The sequence below is a fragment of the Delphinus delphis genome, chromosome 8 (genome assembly GCF_949987515.2).
Source record: "Delphinus delphis chromosome 8, mDelDel1.2, whole genome shotgun sequence".
NCBI lineage: Eukaryota > Metazoa > Chordata > Mammalia > Artiodactyla > Delphinidae > Delphinus > Delphinus delphis.
This window is the reverse complement of record NC_082690.1, coordinates 61444261-61462596: the sequence shown is the minus strand read 5'-3', so window position 1 is coordinate 61462596 and position 18336 is coordinate 61444261. Positions and strand designations below refer to the sequence as shown.

At 44.2% G+C, this 18336-nt stretch overlaps 1 protein-coding gene across 5 annotated transcripts in view; it reads right to left on the bottom strand.

Moving 5' to 3' along the window:
- Positions 1-18336, bottom strand: part of STIM1 (stromal interaction molecule 1) — a 192530-nt gene that overhangs the window by 22435 nt on the left and 151759 nt on the right. For all 5 annotated transcript variants that reach the window (XM_060018388.2, XM_060018385.2, XM_060018389.2 and 2 more), the window contains exons 4-5: positions 12142-12253; positions 9415-9530 (exon numbers count right to left, since the gene is read on the bottom strand). In XM_060018388.2, the coding sequence (XP_059874371.1) occupies positions 9415-9530; positions 12142-12253 (228 nt within the window). The remainder of the gene's footprint in view (positions 1-9414; positions 9531-12141; positions 12254-18336) is intronic.

The window sequence follows — 18336 nt, the reverse complement described above, 5'->3', positions numbered from 1 at the left end:
GTCACCTGGTGTTGGGGAGGGGGAGGCAGGACTGACGGGATTTCCGTGCCCAGTAAGGACAAGGGGCTGAGGGGAATCCAAAAGGATCCAGTGGAGCCACCGAGTTGAGGCAGGGTCTAGACAGCAGGAAAAGACACATGGAGCTGAAATCCCACTGCACGAAGCTGAGGCCCAGTTTGACAAAAAGGGTTATATTCATAGCTCCTCATTGAAAGGCTGAGCAGTAGGACCTGGGGATGGTGTGGGATCAAGGACAGATTAGCACATTCTATTTCCATCCAAGGGAGGGGAGTTACTAGGTCCAGGGTGTAGCCGTGTCCTTTACGTGTTTATGCCAGACTCCAACAGAGAAAACTGAGGGTCCTCTAGCGGCCATCCTCTAGCTTCCCGGAAGGTCTATACTTCCAGCCACTCTCAAGTCCCCACTCTCCCATCCTTCAGGTCCCAAGAAGGGATATCTCTGCAGCACAGCGAGCTGCTTTCCTTTCTGGAACACACCTGCCTCCTATCCAGCCTCCACCAAAGGCTGGGGTACTGTTTGTCTCCCCTGTTTATTAAAGACTTTTCATCTTGGCTTCCCAGGGTTTCTCATCATCAACATCTCCTTTACGTTCCTACTCAAAGTCAAAGGTACTCTGTTCAAACAAGACTCCATGCGACCAGCACCCTCCCCCTATTACCTCCAACACTTCAAAGTTCTTAAGGTGGGCATACAGATTGGGCGTGGATCTATTCTATTCAGTCCCTTATTCTACCTTCTCTAGATTGATTTGAAACAAGATCCTATTTTTCGCAGCTTCATATTCTCATCCAACGCATAAATAAAAATACTGAATGACCAGGGGCAAGGATAGGCTCTATCAGTCACCCCCTGGGTCTCTTCAGCCAGTTTTGACTCCACCTAAATACACAAGCATCCATCCCATATATCCCTCTGCCTTTTCAAATGCATAGCTGAAGCTCAAATATACTGCCTGTCGCATCCCATGGGCTACCAAGCTTGGTGGGAAGAAAATAAGTCTAATCTAGCTGGTTTACTCTGTGGCCCCTACTGATCATCCCTTGTCTGTAGGCCAGTGCCCAGCACAGCACTGACCAGCACACAGAAGGTATTCAATAAATATTAGTGGGATTGAATCTTCACTGACAAGCCTCAAGTGTGATATCTCCCTCTCTTTAATCCACATAAGCAAAGAAGGGAAATAGAGAAAATATAAAATGGAACGGGCATTTATATTCATTTCAAATTCTCACAACTATTCTATAAGGTAGAGTCTTCCCATTCTGTAGACCAGAAAACTGAGGCTCCAGAGAGGCACTGACTTGCCAGAGTCCATAAAAAGTGACAGAGCTTGGATTCAAATCCAGATTTGCCTGACTGCATGGTCTTTCTGCTACACCCCACTTTCTCATACTCATGCAGCAGGTATTGTTTCTGTTTTACTACATGCAAACATCTCTCACCATGGAGATGCCTATATCCCCTGATCTAGCCTGAGTTCAACTCTAAGGATTCCAAGGCCTAAGTTTTCCCACGAAACAACATGCTGGGAGCTGGCTGTGGCATTGTCATCAGGACAGTGAAGATCCAAAGGCTGAATGGCCAGGCCTTTGAGGTTACACGTAAGGCCTCATGTAGAGAAATTTTTGTTTCATCAGAGGAAGCATCCTGCACTTAGTATGAGGAAGTCTGGGTTCTATGCTTGCCTCTGCCCCAATCTGTCATGAAATTCATTTCCCCCATCTGGGTCTCAGCTTCCTCAACTGTAAAATGCATTATCACAGAATTACTAAAAGATCAAATGCATAGTTGTAAATGAAAGTGCTTTGAGGTGTTTGGAGACATTTAGATGGGCATATCCCATAGGTAATAAAGAATGTAGATGTGGGATTTGAGGAAGAGGTAGGAGTTGGAGAAGTAGATGTGAGAATTGTCAGTTCCCTTCAGTGGGGCCCCGGGCTGAACCCCACAGTCCTAAGGGAATCTGTGATGGTTTACTTTATGTGTCACCTTGACTGGGCTAAGGGATGTCTGAATAGCTGGTAAAGCATTATTTCTGGGTGTGTCTGTGGAGTTGTCTTCATAAGAGATTAGTATTTGAATCGGTACACTAAGTAAAGAAGGTCATCTTCACTAATGCGACTGGACATCATCCAATCGTCCACATGCCACTAAGGGCCTGAACAGAACCAAAAAGCAGAGGTAGGGCAAATATGCTCTCTCAGCTTGAGCTGAGACATCCATCTTCCCCTGCCCTCTTACATCAGCTCCCCTGGCTCTCAATCTTCAGACTCAGACAAGGACTCACACCATCAGCTCCCCTGGTTCTCAGCCTTCAGACTCAGACTGAATTATACCACTGGCTTTCCTGGGGTCCCAGCTTGCAGACGGAAAGATTGTGGAGCTTCTTGGCCTCCATGATAGCATGAATCAATTCTCATAATACATCTCCTCGTATATGTATCTATATACATAACCTATTGGTTCTGTTTCTCTGGAGAACCCTGACAAATACAGAATCTATAAACTATTGTGTCAGAAAAAGAAGGGAAAATAGGGAATTTAAGAGTCTAGTCTATGCCTTATTAGTGATGTACCTCTTCCTATCATAATCTCAATCCTATTCTTCAATTCCCACCACCTTCCCAGCCTACCACAGTTCACAGAGACCTGCCCATTCCTTCTCCTCTGAACTAGGATTCCCTGACCAACCCACTCTTTGGACAGCTAAAAACATGTATTATCTCAAGGTCTGCCCTAGGATTCCCTGACCAACCCACTCTTTGGACAGCTTAAAACATGTATTATCTCAAGGTCGGCCCTGTGTGTTTTTCAGCTTCCATGGCAGTCACCTTCTGGTAATCTGTGAGTTACTCAGGACCAGGGCACAAGACTTACTTATCTCTGTAGCCTCATACTTAGCATAGAGGCTGGCCAGAGCAGGTACTCAGCAAAGGTGGAAAGGAGAGAAAAAGGGAAGAAGAAAGGGAGGTTTTAGCAGGAAAGGGGAGATACAATATAAAGTGCACGTGGAAGGCAAATAAATACCAGCTCCTGGGATCAGAAAAAATATGGCAAGCTGTCCTCACAACCCCGACTGGAGCTCAGCTCTCAGAATCCACCTCACACCAGGGAACACAGCCACAGAGAAACCATGGAGGTTTCATGAGAGCAGAGGTGGCTGGCTAGGTGAACAGAGCGAACCCAGGGAAGCTGGTTAGGACCTGGGGAGCCAGAGGGTGGCAGAATTCCCAGCCTGAGTGCTGCAAACAGATTTTAGCAAAATTAGGTCAACTGTTAACACAATCAGGCCCGAGGCAAGGGAGGAGGGTGTAAACAAATGAGATGCTTACATGTGAACACAGTCAGGGGTGATGGTGAGAATTTTCAGGGTGCTAGTTAGCAATGAGAATGTGAGCCTCCAATAATTATCACTTTCTGGAATCCCCTCTCCCAGTCTATTCTCTCCACCGTTCTACTGCCCACGCTAATGTATGTGCTAGGAGTTTCTCTTGTCATTTACACAGCCTTCTGTGCTGAGGTATCTGTTTAACCTGTAAGAACTATTTCTGGGCCCTCCTCCCTTCTGGTTGTAGCCAAAAACTGCCTTAGCTGCCTCACCTATGCACAGACACCACATAGGGAGCTGTTCTCCCCACAACTAAGCTGGGCCAGACTCTTCTCCCACCTCCCCCAGCTTCCTTCTGTGTAACTTCTAGCATTCATCTCCTGGCACTTCTTCCTTGCTGGGCCTTACACTGAGTGCTGATGACAGATGAACAAAGCTGTGTCTACCCTCAAGGAGTTTCCAGTTTAAAGAGTAACAGACAGGAAAACAGATTGTTATACAGAAAGCAGGTACAATTACTTTGCTGTGCACCTGAAACTAACACGATATTGTAAATCAACTATACTTCAAAAAAAAAAAAAGGCAAATCTGAAATAACAAACACACAAAAAAGCAGGTACAAAGGGCTGTGAATCCCCAGAGGAAAGTAAGAGGGAAGGGTTGAGCATGCCCGGGAAGAGGCTGGAAAGGCATCCTAGAGAAGGCTTGAAGGGTAAGTTGGAACATAACAAAAAGGAGAAAGAGGGTAAGAACAGCTGACAGAGACCAGAGCAAGCTGTGCCAGAGAGGCAGCTACTCCTGCTTCCTGAGGACTTTTCCCTATTACCTGAGCCACTGAGGAAGGAAGACAAGGTGCAGTCTCGTCTTTTCCTCTATCACAAAGGAAAATTCCCCAGCCCTCGCAATTACTGGGCAGGCCTCTCTCTGCACCCTTCTCTGCACCCTTCTCTTTGTGCTAAGAGCACAAAGGGCACATAAGCCCTTAGCCCGAGACCAACCACAGCAGGCATTACACTAAAAACAGTAGCTACCATTTACTTAGGGGAAACTGGGACACAGAGAACCTTAGGAATGTGCCCAAGGTCACAAAGAGAGTGAGTGATAGAGCCAGTTTGCTTGATTTCAAAGCTGAAACTCTTATATCTTGTTTCCTCTAACACAAGTAGAGGGTGGGATAATACAGTAGAAAAGAGCACTGAAATGTAAGTTAAAGACCTAGGTTTAGGGGCTTCCCTGGTGGCGCAGTGGTTGAGAGTCCGCCTGCCGATGCAGGGGACACGGGTTCGTGCCCTGGTCCGGGAAGATCCCACGTGCCGCGGAGCGGCTGGGCCCGTGAGCCATAGCCACTGAGCCTGCGCTCCGCAACGGGAGAGGCCACAACAGTGAGAGGCCCGCGTACCGCAAAAAAAAAAAAAAAAAAAAAAAAGACCTAGGTTTGAGTCATGGCTCTGCTATTGAAAAGCTGAATGACGTCTAAAAACTCACCTCATCTGGGCCTCAATTTCTCCCTCAGTGAATCATTTGCTGCCCTAATGAGACATCAACTTAGGCCCCAAACTGAACACTGTCCTTGGGCCTCTATGTCTCAGAGCACACCCGACACCTGACTAGCGGCACGGCCAGGAGAGCCCCAGGTGGGCCAGCCTGGAGCCAACTCTGCAGGTGGAAAAGACAGGAAAGCACCTGTGCTGCTCTGTGGCCACATGGGGAGGACTGAGCTGTCTGCCGTTGTCAGGACTCTGGGCCGAGCCAGTGTGATCCCTCTTCCCCCTTCCCAAGCTCTGAGGCTGCTGTGGGTAGATGGATCCTGCTCACTCAGCAGACACCCCCAGCTACTGTAAACAAAATTTTGATTTGCGATTTCTCAAACCTCAGACCCGTTAAGACTGGGAGAGGTAGCCATGACTGGAAACTGAAGTGGGCCCAGGCGCTCTGGGGGTGTTTACTACAAGCCTGTGGTGAGGCCTGAGCGCTCACCCTGGATGTAGAACCCAGCAGAGCCAGCACAGGCCATCACTCTAAGTCCTACGTGAGTGCTGCACAGGGAAGAGCACTGACCTAGGGATTTCAGTCCATGCGCAAATGGGAAAACAGAGCTGAGAGGGACACAGATCAAGGGATTCTTTGCAGATACCCACCAGGCATGGCCCCGCCCTTGCAGAAGTCTCCTGGCAAAGAGCTTCCTAGTATCTTCCTCAGGTTCCAGCTGGCAATTTTCAAAATTTTTCTTTAAGAAGCATCAGCAGGAAAGTATAAAAACAATCTCTGCCATCAGGACAGCTGCTGGATTCCAAAATCTTAGCTCCCAGGAGTACACCAACTCTATCTGAGTCCTTGAATGAGAGAGCCAGTAAGAGCCTTAACGACCAAGCCCATTTTACAGATGAGGGAAGCTAAATCTAGGCAGGAGAACTAAATTGCCAAAGGTCACTTGATAAGGCAAGGGCCAAATACAGAAATCCTAAAAGTATAGGATACAGGATACAGGAGGAAAGAACAGACCTCCTCCTGTCTTTTACACAGAACCCTTATCAACCAAAGGGTCCTTGCCCAAAATCATGGAATGTACAGCTGAAAGGAATTATAAGGATCCTTTAGTTCAGCTGTTTCATGATCCAAATCAGCAAACACATACTGAGAAAAGTGACCTACACCAGGTCACACAGTGAGTGGCAATTCTGAAGAGACCAAGGTGCTTTCCCAAACTTTATAAGAAGTTCTCTAAATGGAAGTCCAGGAGTTACAAAAAATCAATTTGTGTATAATGATGATGATGATGATGACGATGATGATGATGATGGAGATATAATCCACATACCCTAAAATTCACTCTTTTAAATTGTACAATTCAGTGCTTTTAGCGTATTCACAAGGCTGTGTAACCATCAGCACAATTAATGTTAGAACCTTATCATTACCTCAAAAAGAAATCCCATACCCATTACCAGTCGCTTCCCATTTCCCACTCCCTCCAGCCCCTGCCAGCCACCAATCTGCATTTGGTCCCTATGGATTTATCTATTCTGAATATTTCATATAAATGGAATCATACAATATGTGTCCTTTTTTATGTCTGGCTTCTTTCACTCCCTCAGTTCTGTCACTTCTTTCACTTTTTTAGGCCACTTTTTTCCAGGTGCATCCACGTTGTAGCATGTATCAGAACTTCATTCTTTTTTATGGCTGAGTAATATTTCATTGTATTTATATACCACAACTATTTATCCATTCATCCATTGATGGATATATGGGTTGCTTCTACTTTTCAGCTATTGTGAATAATGCTGCTATGTATATATACTTGTTTCAGTACCGTTTTCAGTTCTTTGGGTACATTCCTAGGCATGGAATCGCTGAGTTATATGATAACTATGTTTAATTTTTTGAGGAACACTATTTTCTACAGTAGCTGAACCTTTTTACATTATCACTAGAAATGTACAAGGGTTCTGATTTCTCCACACCCCTGCCAACACTTACTTTCTGTTTTTTGTTTTCGCTTTTATTGTAGCTATTCCTAGTGGGTGTGAAGTATCTTCTTAGCTCTAGTACCCCTGCTCTGCCAATCTCAGAAATAGTTTTCTGCTGACCTCTGACCTCCCTTAGATTAGGTCATATGCAACCTATAGCTATATGAAATGAGTCTAGGAGAAGATACTCCTGTCCTGGTATCAGTCTAACCTGCTTCACCAAGGCTCCTCTTGTTGGCTCTGACCTCTGGGACTCAGTACCATGTATGTACTCAGGATTCTGGTTCCTATGCTCTCCAGCCCTAGCTGATTTTTCCATATACAATCCTTGCTGACTTTAACCTGCAGTTTCTAATGCACCCTTTCAGATATGGTAAATCCTATTTTGAATCAGAACATGTAACAGTTAATATGTCTCAGAAGACTAAGGAAGACTTTCAGGCTGGCGGAGACCTCCCCTAACTAAGGTGTGACAGAGGACAGCCTCTGCAAAGATAGCTTAGCTTTCACTGCTGGGTTTGATTCTTCTGGCAGAAGTGTTCTTGCTGGTGTATACAAAGAGAGGGGAATAGGCTGTTAACGGAGAGAGTTTAATAAAGCCACTTCCCATTTTTCAAGAGTCAGCTCAAGAGTGATCCTCTCCATAAAGCTTCTTGGTCTGCAATTGAAAACTCCTCCCTACTTTGTGCTCCCGCCTGAACTATGGAATGACTTACACGACAGTTATACCACCGTATTTATTGACCATTTATTCAATTTGTTGACATGCCAATCTCCACTCAGAGGGAACTTCTTGAGAGCAGGTACCCTGTCATGCATAGTGGTACACAGTAGGTGCTCAATAAATGTTAGTGGATGAATGAAAGGCCATTGCTCAGTATGCAGGGTGGGTCTCATATAAAGAGTAGTGCCTTTGCTGTGTCATTTATTCAAAACTTATAAATGAATCACAAGAAAAAATGTGTCCTAGGACCAAAAACAGGGCAACAAAGGAGATAGAAATGGTCTTCTCCCATGTTGCTCTGTTTCACGTTTTCAAAAGATATAGACCTTCTGGAAAAGGCAAAACTATGGAGAAGTAAAAAATCAGTGATTGCCAGGGGTTGAGGAGGAGAGCAGGGTAAATAGGTGGAGCACAGACGATCTTTAGGGCAGTGAAACCATTCTGTATGACACCACACAGATGGATACACATCATTATACATTTGTCAGAATCCACAGACTGCACAACACCAAGAGTGAACCTTAATGTAAACTACAGACTCTGGGTGATAATGCTGTGTCAGTGCAGGTTCAGCAGTTGTTACCACTGTGACATCACAGTGTACCACTGTGGTGAGGAGGCTGATAATGGGGGAGGCTGTGCATGCATGCGGGCAGGAGGTATATGGAAAATCTCTGTAGCTTCCACTCAATTCTGATGTAAACCTAAAGCTACTCTAAAAAATAAAGTCTAGGGACTTCCCTGGTGGTCTAGTGGTTAAGACTCTGCACTTCCACTGCATGGGGCACGGGTTCAATCCCTGGTCGGGGAACTAGGATACTGTGCAGTGTGGCTAAAAAAAAATTTTTTTAATTTTTTTAAATTAAAAAAATGAATATAGGGAATTCCCTCGTGGTCCAGTGGTTAGGACTCGGGCTTTCACTGCTGTGGGCCTGGGCTCGATCCCTGGTTGGGGAACTAAGATCCCACAAGCCGCATGGCCAAATAACTAACTAAATAAATAAATAAAGTCTATTAAAATTTTTTTAAACCACGGAAAGTACAGACCCATCCACCTCTATTGAGACATCAGCTTGGGCACTTGTCAAGCCAAATGCACGGACAGGGAAATGTTATGCTGCCCATGACCCTGCCTGCCAGCTGCTTCTCTGGACTGGTTCTTGGTTCTATAGCATTCTGCTGCTGGCATCCTCAATTGATGCCAACAGCTCCCAAAGGGCAGGGAGTAGGCCCTAAGAGACTGTTTGGTCAAGACTAATTTTCTAAGAAATCTTGCTACTTCTGTGCTGAGTTCACTTAGAATAAAAAAAGGTTGGCAAGGTTGGCCCTTCCCACCTCGCAGATCTTCAGGAGTTGAAGCACCTAATACCCTCAACTAACCCTGGGTTGAAGAGACCAAACTTCCTTGGTCTGAGTGTGTCTCTATTGATTCAGTGAAAGCCTGCTTAATCCCCTTTGTCTGTCCAAGGACACAAAATGTCCAGCAATCAGTTCATACCCTCTGCATATCCACAGCTGAGAGGAGGAACAGCTAAATGGCACTCGGCCCCTTTTGGGTTACTTTTTATACCTGAGCATGCCATTCATATTTTAGCATTTGTATCCCTGCTCAGGTTGTTTCCTCCACCTAGAATGCCCTCTCCTGCCACCTCCATGGAATAAAACCCTATCCATCTTTAAAGGCAGAGGTCACACGCCACCTCTTCTATAGGATGCCTTCTTTATCCCTCCCCTGGATCTCATCAGCATTGTGTACCTCTCTAGAACATTCATTTTATCCCTTTAGGGCAGACCCAGGACCTCAACCCAGCCAGTCCAACTGCCTTCGGGTCCATGGCACATCAGCAGCCCTTCTTGCCACAGGACTCACAGAGAGGAGGCCCAAAGAGCACTGTGTCCAGGGCCTTCAGCTGCAGCTTCTGCCGATGGCTCCGGTCTGTCATCTTTAGCACAGTCCCTGTCATGGTGGTGTTGGTTACAGCGAGCCTGTTGGGACAAAGAGTAGGGGCTCAGTTCCCTGCCGGCAAAGCAGGAAGGATCCTGGTAGGACTACCCACCTCGCCCAGGAACACTTCCATGACTTCTAGCTCCTGGCGATTGCTCCCCTCTGCACTCTAGTACACAGAGTCTGTACCAGTGGATCTCAACAAGCAGTGAACAGGACACATAACATTCACCAAGAATTTGTTCACCCTTCTCCCCATGTCCACCATCTCCTGAATATCCTACTCTCAAAGGATTATCCATCTGTAACCATTCCCACACCCAACTGTAAATTTTCTGTTGTACTTCTCCTTCCAGGGATTATCCACTATATACCTGTCCCCATACTGCCACCATTTGCAAACACATTCACCTGTCCAGCCCAGGTCAAAATGTTATGCCACGTGACCCAGCGATTCTAGGGACCTCTGAATTATCCTAATCCTAACACATTGTCATTAAATATAAATCTGCTGACAACAAGCATTGCATTAGTCTTCTTATAATGCAATGCAACAAGCATTGCATTAGAACTTCTAAGAAATGAGAGATGAGCTAACATTTAATAAGCAGCTGTGTATATCTCATATTGTTCTGACACTTTAGATACAATACCTCACTTGGTCCTCACACTTTAAGAACCCAGTTCTATTATTAGCTCCATTTTACAGATAAGAAAAATGAGACTTAGAGGTAAGTAACTTCCCAAAGTCACGCAGCAAGTAAGTGGCAAAGGCAGGATACAACGCAAATCTGCTAGATCCGTCCCATTATACCACGCTGCCTAGGGATGGGCCTAGAAGCGCCCACACTCTACCCCACACCCTACTCTCTGAATGCTCCATGCTTCCTGCTGTCGCTAAGGTACCACAGCTTGTTTATCTCTACCCCTATGCCCAGCCTGGCTGGGTCTGGTCTTGGATCTAATCCTAGTCACAGAATGGCCAAGTGAGCGCACTGCCTGAGAACTAACTTCTTACCCTATGTTTTACAGTTTTAATCCAAGCCATAGCCGTTCTTCAAGATGGAATAGGCCAGGGATCCACAGGGCAATACTGCTATTTCCATGGGAAAGAAACCTAAATCCTGGAGCTTCATGGTCAATCATCTGTTTAATTGTCTGTCTTTTCCACTAAACGTGGAGCTCCTCAAGGCAAATGTGAGGTCTAATGCATTTCTTTGTCCTCAGGACCCAGGAGAGAGCATGGCACATGGTAAGTGCTTGGTAAAGTTTTGTTAAATAGAACTAAACTGAGTATTTCCAGGAAGCCTATTTTCAAACTACATGGGGCAAGAGGAAGGTGCAGTGAAAAAAGCAGGGCACTTAGAACCAGGCAGACCTGAGTTCAAATCCCAGCTCTGCCACTTACCAGCTCTGAAAAATCATAAAATATCTGAAGTTCAGTTTGCTTGCCCGAAAGTTGGGATAATAATTCCTTCCTCCCAGAATTGTGAGAATCAACTGAAATAATAGGTAGGAAAGTACCCTATAAAGGGATGTACAGACATTAAGATTATTACTCTCTCAGAGTAGGGAAAAGCTGTGAATAAGAGGCTGCAGGCAGTAGAGGAGGGACCAGCCAGCTCAGCTAGGCCTGGACAGCAGCGCCCGGTAGCCCTGTGGCTGGAGGCTGCGATGTGTGGGCATTCCAACAGCTTCCCCTTCCCCTTTCCCCTTTGCTGAAGCTCATAACCAGATGCACCTACATAATAAGATGACAGATTATACATAATCAGCACTTACCAGACAGTAAGCCCTTTGAGGGCAAGGGCAGGTTGTTGTCATCTTTATCCCCAGCACCCAGCACAAGTGCTTGGCCCAGAGCAGGTACCCAGTAAATACTGGGTGAATGAATAAGTGAATGGATTAATGACTGAATGACATATGGCGCTAGTTTGACATAACAAGAAGTCCAAGCAGTATTCCATCCCCCCCCCCACACCCACCCCAAGTCCTAGTACATTGTGCCTGAAAGGGAGGCAGAGCTAGGGCATAACAGCTGTCGGAAGAGTCATTCCAGAGAGGAGACTGGGGCCAATGGTAGTCAGCCCCCACCTCTGCACCGGTTCTTTAGAGCAGATAAACTGCAGATGGATAGTTCCGGGAAGGTTAAAAGAGCCCCGAGTCCCCTGGGCAATGAAAGAGGCAACTGCTGGGGGGACAGCAAAAGAAAAAGAGAAAAAACACAGGCTTTGAAGTCTACCCAGATCTAGGTTCAAATCGCAGTTTTGCCTCTAACTAGCCATCTGACCTTGGAAAAGTTACTAGGCCAGGTTCATCATCTAGATACAATAATACCTACCTTACAGGATTGATGTCAGAATTAAATGAGATACTGTACATAAAGTGTTGAGTAGAGTGCCTGGCATACACTAAGCACTCAATAAATGGTAGCTATTAGTACTAGTCCCAGGATTGACAGAACTATTAAGTAAGAGAATAGATGTGGAGTGTCCATATGCTTTCTAGCAAGTGCACAGTAAATGTGAGAAGTCTACAGATCCTGCCCTGAAAGGGGTGAAACTTCAGTTAACAGGTGAGAGCAACGTGAGGGCAAGCCGACCCCAGCCCATTCCCTGCACCCCCAGTGAGAGAACCCAGTCCCTTCCTGACCTCGGCATGGCATGGCCACTGAGCTGCAGCTTCCGGAAGGTCTCCTCATACTGAGGCAGCTCCACATATGTGATCAGCCACTGCACCACCTCATCCACGGTCCAGTTGTATACTGCGGGAAGAGATAAGCAAAGCCATGACTCCAGAACGCAAGCACTGCTTGTTCTTACTGTCACAGTCTCCACGACCTTAACATTCAGCACATGTCTACGTGTTTAACAGATCTCTCTCCCATAAAATCCCAAGTATGAAAGGAATACATACAGTACTTTTTGTCTGACCTATAGGGGATGGACTTGTTCTTCCACTATTCAAGTATCTGGGATAAAATAATCCTTAATTATTATATAATATACTACATTATATATAGTATTATATTTTATATTATTGCAATATAATAATAACAAATGATATTAATAGAAGCCATCATTTACATAGCACTTACTATATAACAGGTACTGTGCTAAGCACTTCACAGATATTAGCTCACTAATCTTTGCAACTACCATGTGAAGGATATGTTCCACTTCATCCCTATTTTACAGATGAAGAAACTGACACACAAAAAGGTTATGTAACTTTCCCAAAGTTATCCAGCCAGGAATTGGTAAAGCCAATTTTGGACTCAAGCAGTCTGGCGTCAATAGCCCTTGCCCTAGCCATTATGTCATAAATATAATACGTATATAACATTTTAAAATTTATATAAATAATATATATAAAGGATATATATATATGTGTGTATATATATATATATATATATATATGGACACACACACATACACACATATGTATATCCTCCCTGACACTGCTGGAAAGCTTCATACTAAGGCAAATCTGAGCCGAGTGACGGATCCAGATGACATCACTTAGGCCCTGAATGAGATCACACCTGTAGACAGCCCTATTCATACATTTTTCAGTTTTGTGCAAAAAGTATTTTCCCATTTTGCTTATATCAGATTAAAAAGATTTTCTGTCACAGCAGGAGCCAATTCTAACTGAAACAATTACTGAGTGATCATTCACAACATGGTAAATCATGTCATTACCATACACGGATCACTGTACCTAATCATTTCCTCAATACTATAAGACTGTGATTTTTTTAAATGGACAACCATAAAAATAATCCTTGTAAAATAATTTTAATATTTCTGTGGTATTTAGCCACATATATAACAAATTTATTTCCATACTTTATCAAGAATCAACAATAAAAGAACAGAAGAGGACTTAACATGCAAGGAATATGTTCAAGCCAAGTAAAAGTCAAATGACATCATGATGTATTATATAAATCAAAGTTTCATAGGAACTTGAGTAGAGAAAAATGGTGGGAGGACTGAGTCACCATATAGCACCCAGTAATACAGCTATGCTGAACTTAAAGAGCCTTGGGTGGGAGCAACTGGGTTTCAGCAAAAACATGTCATTTTATTGGATTTGAAATTTGCTTTTATTTAATGTATCAGTGTGTTTTTGTTCATATTTGTACACAAATTTTATATAGCAACTTAAACCTCATTTTATGTTTCTACATATTTAAATACCATTAAATAAAGCCAGCTTTGCAGGCCCAAGATAAATGATTTCCCTTAAAAGGAATCTGTACATTTCTCAAGTTGAAAACTACCGCTGTGAGCAGCAAGAAGCCAAAAAAGTTTTGAAGCAGAATGAAATGGTGAGATTTATCACCCTCCTCTCTTAAGATACATATCTTTCCCCAAAACTGTCCTTCATCAGAATGCTTTCTAATTTCTCCTTAGTAGTCAGGAGACATTGAAGGCAGGGACCACATCCTATTCATTTTTGCTCACTCCTTTGTCACTAAAATAGTGCCTCTTATACAGTGGCATCAGTAAGAATTTACTGAAAGAATAACTACCCTAAATGAGGAGTTCCAGAAATGTTCTGAATGTGGGCCTCCAGACAGCAGCCACAATCCTCCTAGACAAATATACAGCTCAGGTGGAGGTTAACTTCTGAAATGCTTGTCCAAAAATCAGCATTCCTCTGGTAGGCACACCTCAGATCTTAGGTTGTTTCTGTCACTCGCATATAAACTAGAGAAGTTGGAAGGCTGGGCTCTGACCCTTCATTCTTCTATCTCCCATAGGGGAGCCCAGCACACGGTACAAAGCAGACACTCAGAGAAACATTCCGAATGAAACAATAGAAGACAAAAATGCTCTAATCTCTCCATGTCCTCAAGAAGCTGCTGGAGCTCAGGAGGAAAGTTCTGAAGCCGAGAGACTTTGAAGGTAGATTAGACCATTTGCAGAGGCACAGGAAAGGTTCCGGGAGAGGAAATGAGGCAGGTCTAGCGCACTCAGATTGATTGCATCCTAGAAGACAAGATCCCGGAGGCTTAGGCGGTGAGTGCTTAGTCATTGCCTGGTTGAATATCTAATTTCCAGTCTAGAATACATTGGAGGGAAGAGAAAGATTAATTTCCAAGAGATATGCTCAAGTCCTAGGGCTTAGGATAGGAGGGATGACAGAACTGGGGTTAAAGAAGTGTTGAGGAAAGTAGAATAGACTGGCCTTTTATTCCTGAAAATGAATATATCTCCACATACATTATAAACGTGATCACTTGCTACGGTCCAGAGTGTTAGGTAACGAAGGCCTAGCAGAGTGGCACAAGATGTGAGGCAGACAGACAAGTGCTAGCCTGCAAAGTGCAGAGAACACATTCCTTCCACTACTGTCAAGGGAGCTTGGCCTCACCCAGCATGGCGTATGGAGTAGAAAGGCCACGTCACGTATTGTTGCTTGAAAGGCTTGAGGCCAGCGGTGCCACAAGGGTCTTCTGTCTACGGGGAAGACGACCTGATACAAGCCTGAGCATAAACGCTTGGCATGCAGGAACTCCTCCACTTGTGCCCTACACTGCAGTGGAGACAGAAGTCACTCTAGACCAGGGTTTCTCAGTCTCTGCAGCACCGACCTTTTGGACAGGTTAATTCTTTGTTGTTGGGGGCTGCCCTATGCATTGTAGGATGTTTAACAATAGCCCTGGCACCTACCCACCAGATGCCAGTAGCATGCTGCCAGTCATAACAATCAAAAGTATCTCCAGATACTGCCAAACGTTCTCTGGGGAGCAAAACTGCGCCCCACTGAGAACTACTGCTCTAAACACTACACTAAGTGAGGCAGAGGGTCTGTAAGGAGACCACTACACTCCAATAAGGATGGACTCTGAACATAGTAAGTCCCTACAGAACTAAGCTTTGCAGAAAAGGATGATGACTTCAGCATGTCAGGACAAACCTCAAGGCACTTGTTTTTTGGGTTTTGTGCTCCACATATTATTCTGTTACCTGGCAGATGCCCTACCTAGGTAAGGCTTGGCAGTATGGTGTTGCCCACTCAGAGTCACTGCAGTCTGAACAAAGTAAGCCAGGACAAGCTGCATCCTTGTCAGACAGCAACGCTGTGTCCCAGCATGAAGATCTCACTCAACAGTCAAGGTGAGATATTAGGGCCCCTTGTTCCTAAGGTTCAAGTATCTAAAAGTTAAAAATCTTGTTCTGCTTTCTCATTCCAAAAGAGAAAATGGGAAGAATCCCTGAGCCGAAGTGAGGAAGAAGGTAACAGCAAGTACAGAGAGCTGTGGCTGACAGTAAAAGGAGACAGAATTTGACCAGGGGAGCTTAGTACAGATAGAGACTCCAAGTGACTCACACGACCAAACCCCAGGAGGACATGCAAGCAAAAGAGAGTTTTCTAAGGTCATGATTCTCTCATCCCCCTAAGCCTGTCCATTTTGCTCCTAGAGACATCAAAGACTACATCTCTGGGCAAAATGACAAACAGAACTACACAGAATCGGAGAAAGCCAACCTCTGGAGTTTTCCACAACAAATAGTCCTTTATAAAAGAAATGCACAAGGTGACTGACTATGTAGCCTCCAACCTTTCTAATGACATAATCTACATGTAAAAAAAAATTTGAGCACACATTGCCAATATAAGAATATCTGTTTATAAATTAGATATATGTACTAACATTAGGTATACTGTAAAACATACATAAAAATTAAATGAGATAAAAATAAATGCAATATAAATACAAGCTATTATATTCTCTTGGGGCACCCCAATTGATTGTCTTGTACAGTTGGAAACCATTGACCCAAACTTCACAGCTTTACCCTACATGTTGCCTCTGTTATAGCTTTTAGCTTCTCAGTCTTCTTCTAGAATCAGTATCTTGCACTATTTACTTATTTATCCTTGAACATTGCTCTCAAACTTCTAGGTCTTTGCTGTTTCTGGAAAAGCTCTCTTCCGTCTTCCTGGCCTGATAAACACCAACTAACCCTTAAAACCCAGCTCTACCTCTTCACTTATTGAAACTCTTTGGAGCCCATTTTAAAATCATGAGCAAAGACACAGAACTATAAAGTGTGGGGCCTGTTCAGAGAACTCTGACTCCCATCTGCCTGGAGTCCAAGGGTTATATATAGGGACAAGGAGGGTGAGGCACTGCTGAGGCCAAATGATAAAAGGCCTTGAAAGCAGTCGGTCCAAAACTCCAAATTCATTTATTCATTGGGGGGAAATTTTTATTGAGTACCTACTACTTGCCAGGCACTGCTCTAGAAGCTAGGAATATAACAGTGCACAAAAGAGTCACCGGTTCCTAGTGTTTATATTCTGGTGGAGAGAGACAAACTAAAACACTGTAACAAATAATTGTATGTTGGGTAGTGATAAATACAAGAAGAAAAATAAAGCAGGGTAAGAGGATAAAGAGTAGTGCTATATCAGACCAGATCAAGGAAGGCCTCTTTGACAAGATGACATTTGAGGAGAAAATAAAATGAAGTCATGAGCCATGTGCATACTTGGGGGAAGGGCATTCCAGGCAGATGGAACAGTAAGTACTACTCCTAGCACATGAGCTATAGTGATACCTCCAAGGATATGCCAGAACAGATCCTTGGCCTTGGCCAATCCTTTTTCTTGTCAGAGAAAGAATAAGCAGTAAGAAATGGGCTCCTGAATCAGTATGTCTTTCCCCTAATGGACTGGTGGTGCCTCCAAATAAAGCCCTCACTTTTGTAGTTTCAAACTCACATCCCAAAAGAACTATGTCTGGCAGAAAAGTCACCAGTACCTTCTTTGCCTCTCTTTCACACAGCTGTTAGTCAGTTAGTTGGTCACTTGGTCAGCCTTTGGTCAGTCTTTTGGTCAGCCAGTCAGATATAGCACAATGGTTAAGAATTTGGACTTTGGAACCAAGTGACTTGGATTGAATTCAAGATTTGCTACTTACTGGATGTAAGATCATGGACAAGTTACCTAACCTTTCTGTGCCTCATTCTGTCACCTAATGGTGAGAATCAGAGTTCTCACAGCATAAGAGTGTAGAAGATATGAGAAGTTCCTAGCATACAGTAAGTGCTAAACAAATATTATCCATTATTATCACCATTCATTCACTCCTTCATTCACTAAGCTTTCACTGGCTTCTACGCTAGTAGATCCTTGGTTGGTTACAGAGATCAATCTGGATGATCTCCATCATCCAGGGCTCTTTTCTAGAGAAGGAGGCACATAGGAAATTAAATGAGTATAATACAGTGTGATAAGTGCTAGGTAAGAGGGATGTATGGGGTGATGTGAGGGCACAGAGAAAGGAGTGACTGATTGCCAGAGAGAGTCAGAAAATGCATCACAAAGTCTAGCTTCTTATCTGACTGCTGTGGAGAGAGAGCATTCCAAGACACCTACAGAATCTTACCAAAGTGGCCCTCCCTAAAGACAGTTTGCAGCCTAGACCTGTGGTTTTTCTCTGAGTGGTTTCCCTCTGGCTCTCACTAGCAGTTTGTCATCTGAGCCTAGAGTAAGGCAAATACTATGTTAGTTTTCTAACATGGTATCAATACCAAGCCCTAAACCATTACTGCAAAAAGAATCTGGCCCTTTCACTTAGGCCTCATGTGATAGGCCCACTAGGCTGCCTGGCAGAAACCAAGTCTTCAGAGCCCAAAAGGACACACTAGTGAACACCACCTATAAAGAAGCTACCATGGCTAGCAGAGACCAGATTAGAGAAAGACTGGCATCATGGCTGCAGAGTAGTAAGGGAACCTAGAGTTTGGAATGTTGAATGAGCCAAACAACTCATATAACATCACACAATGGCAGACCCAAGGACAAACTCCTGTCTTCCACATC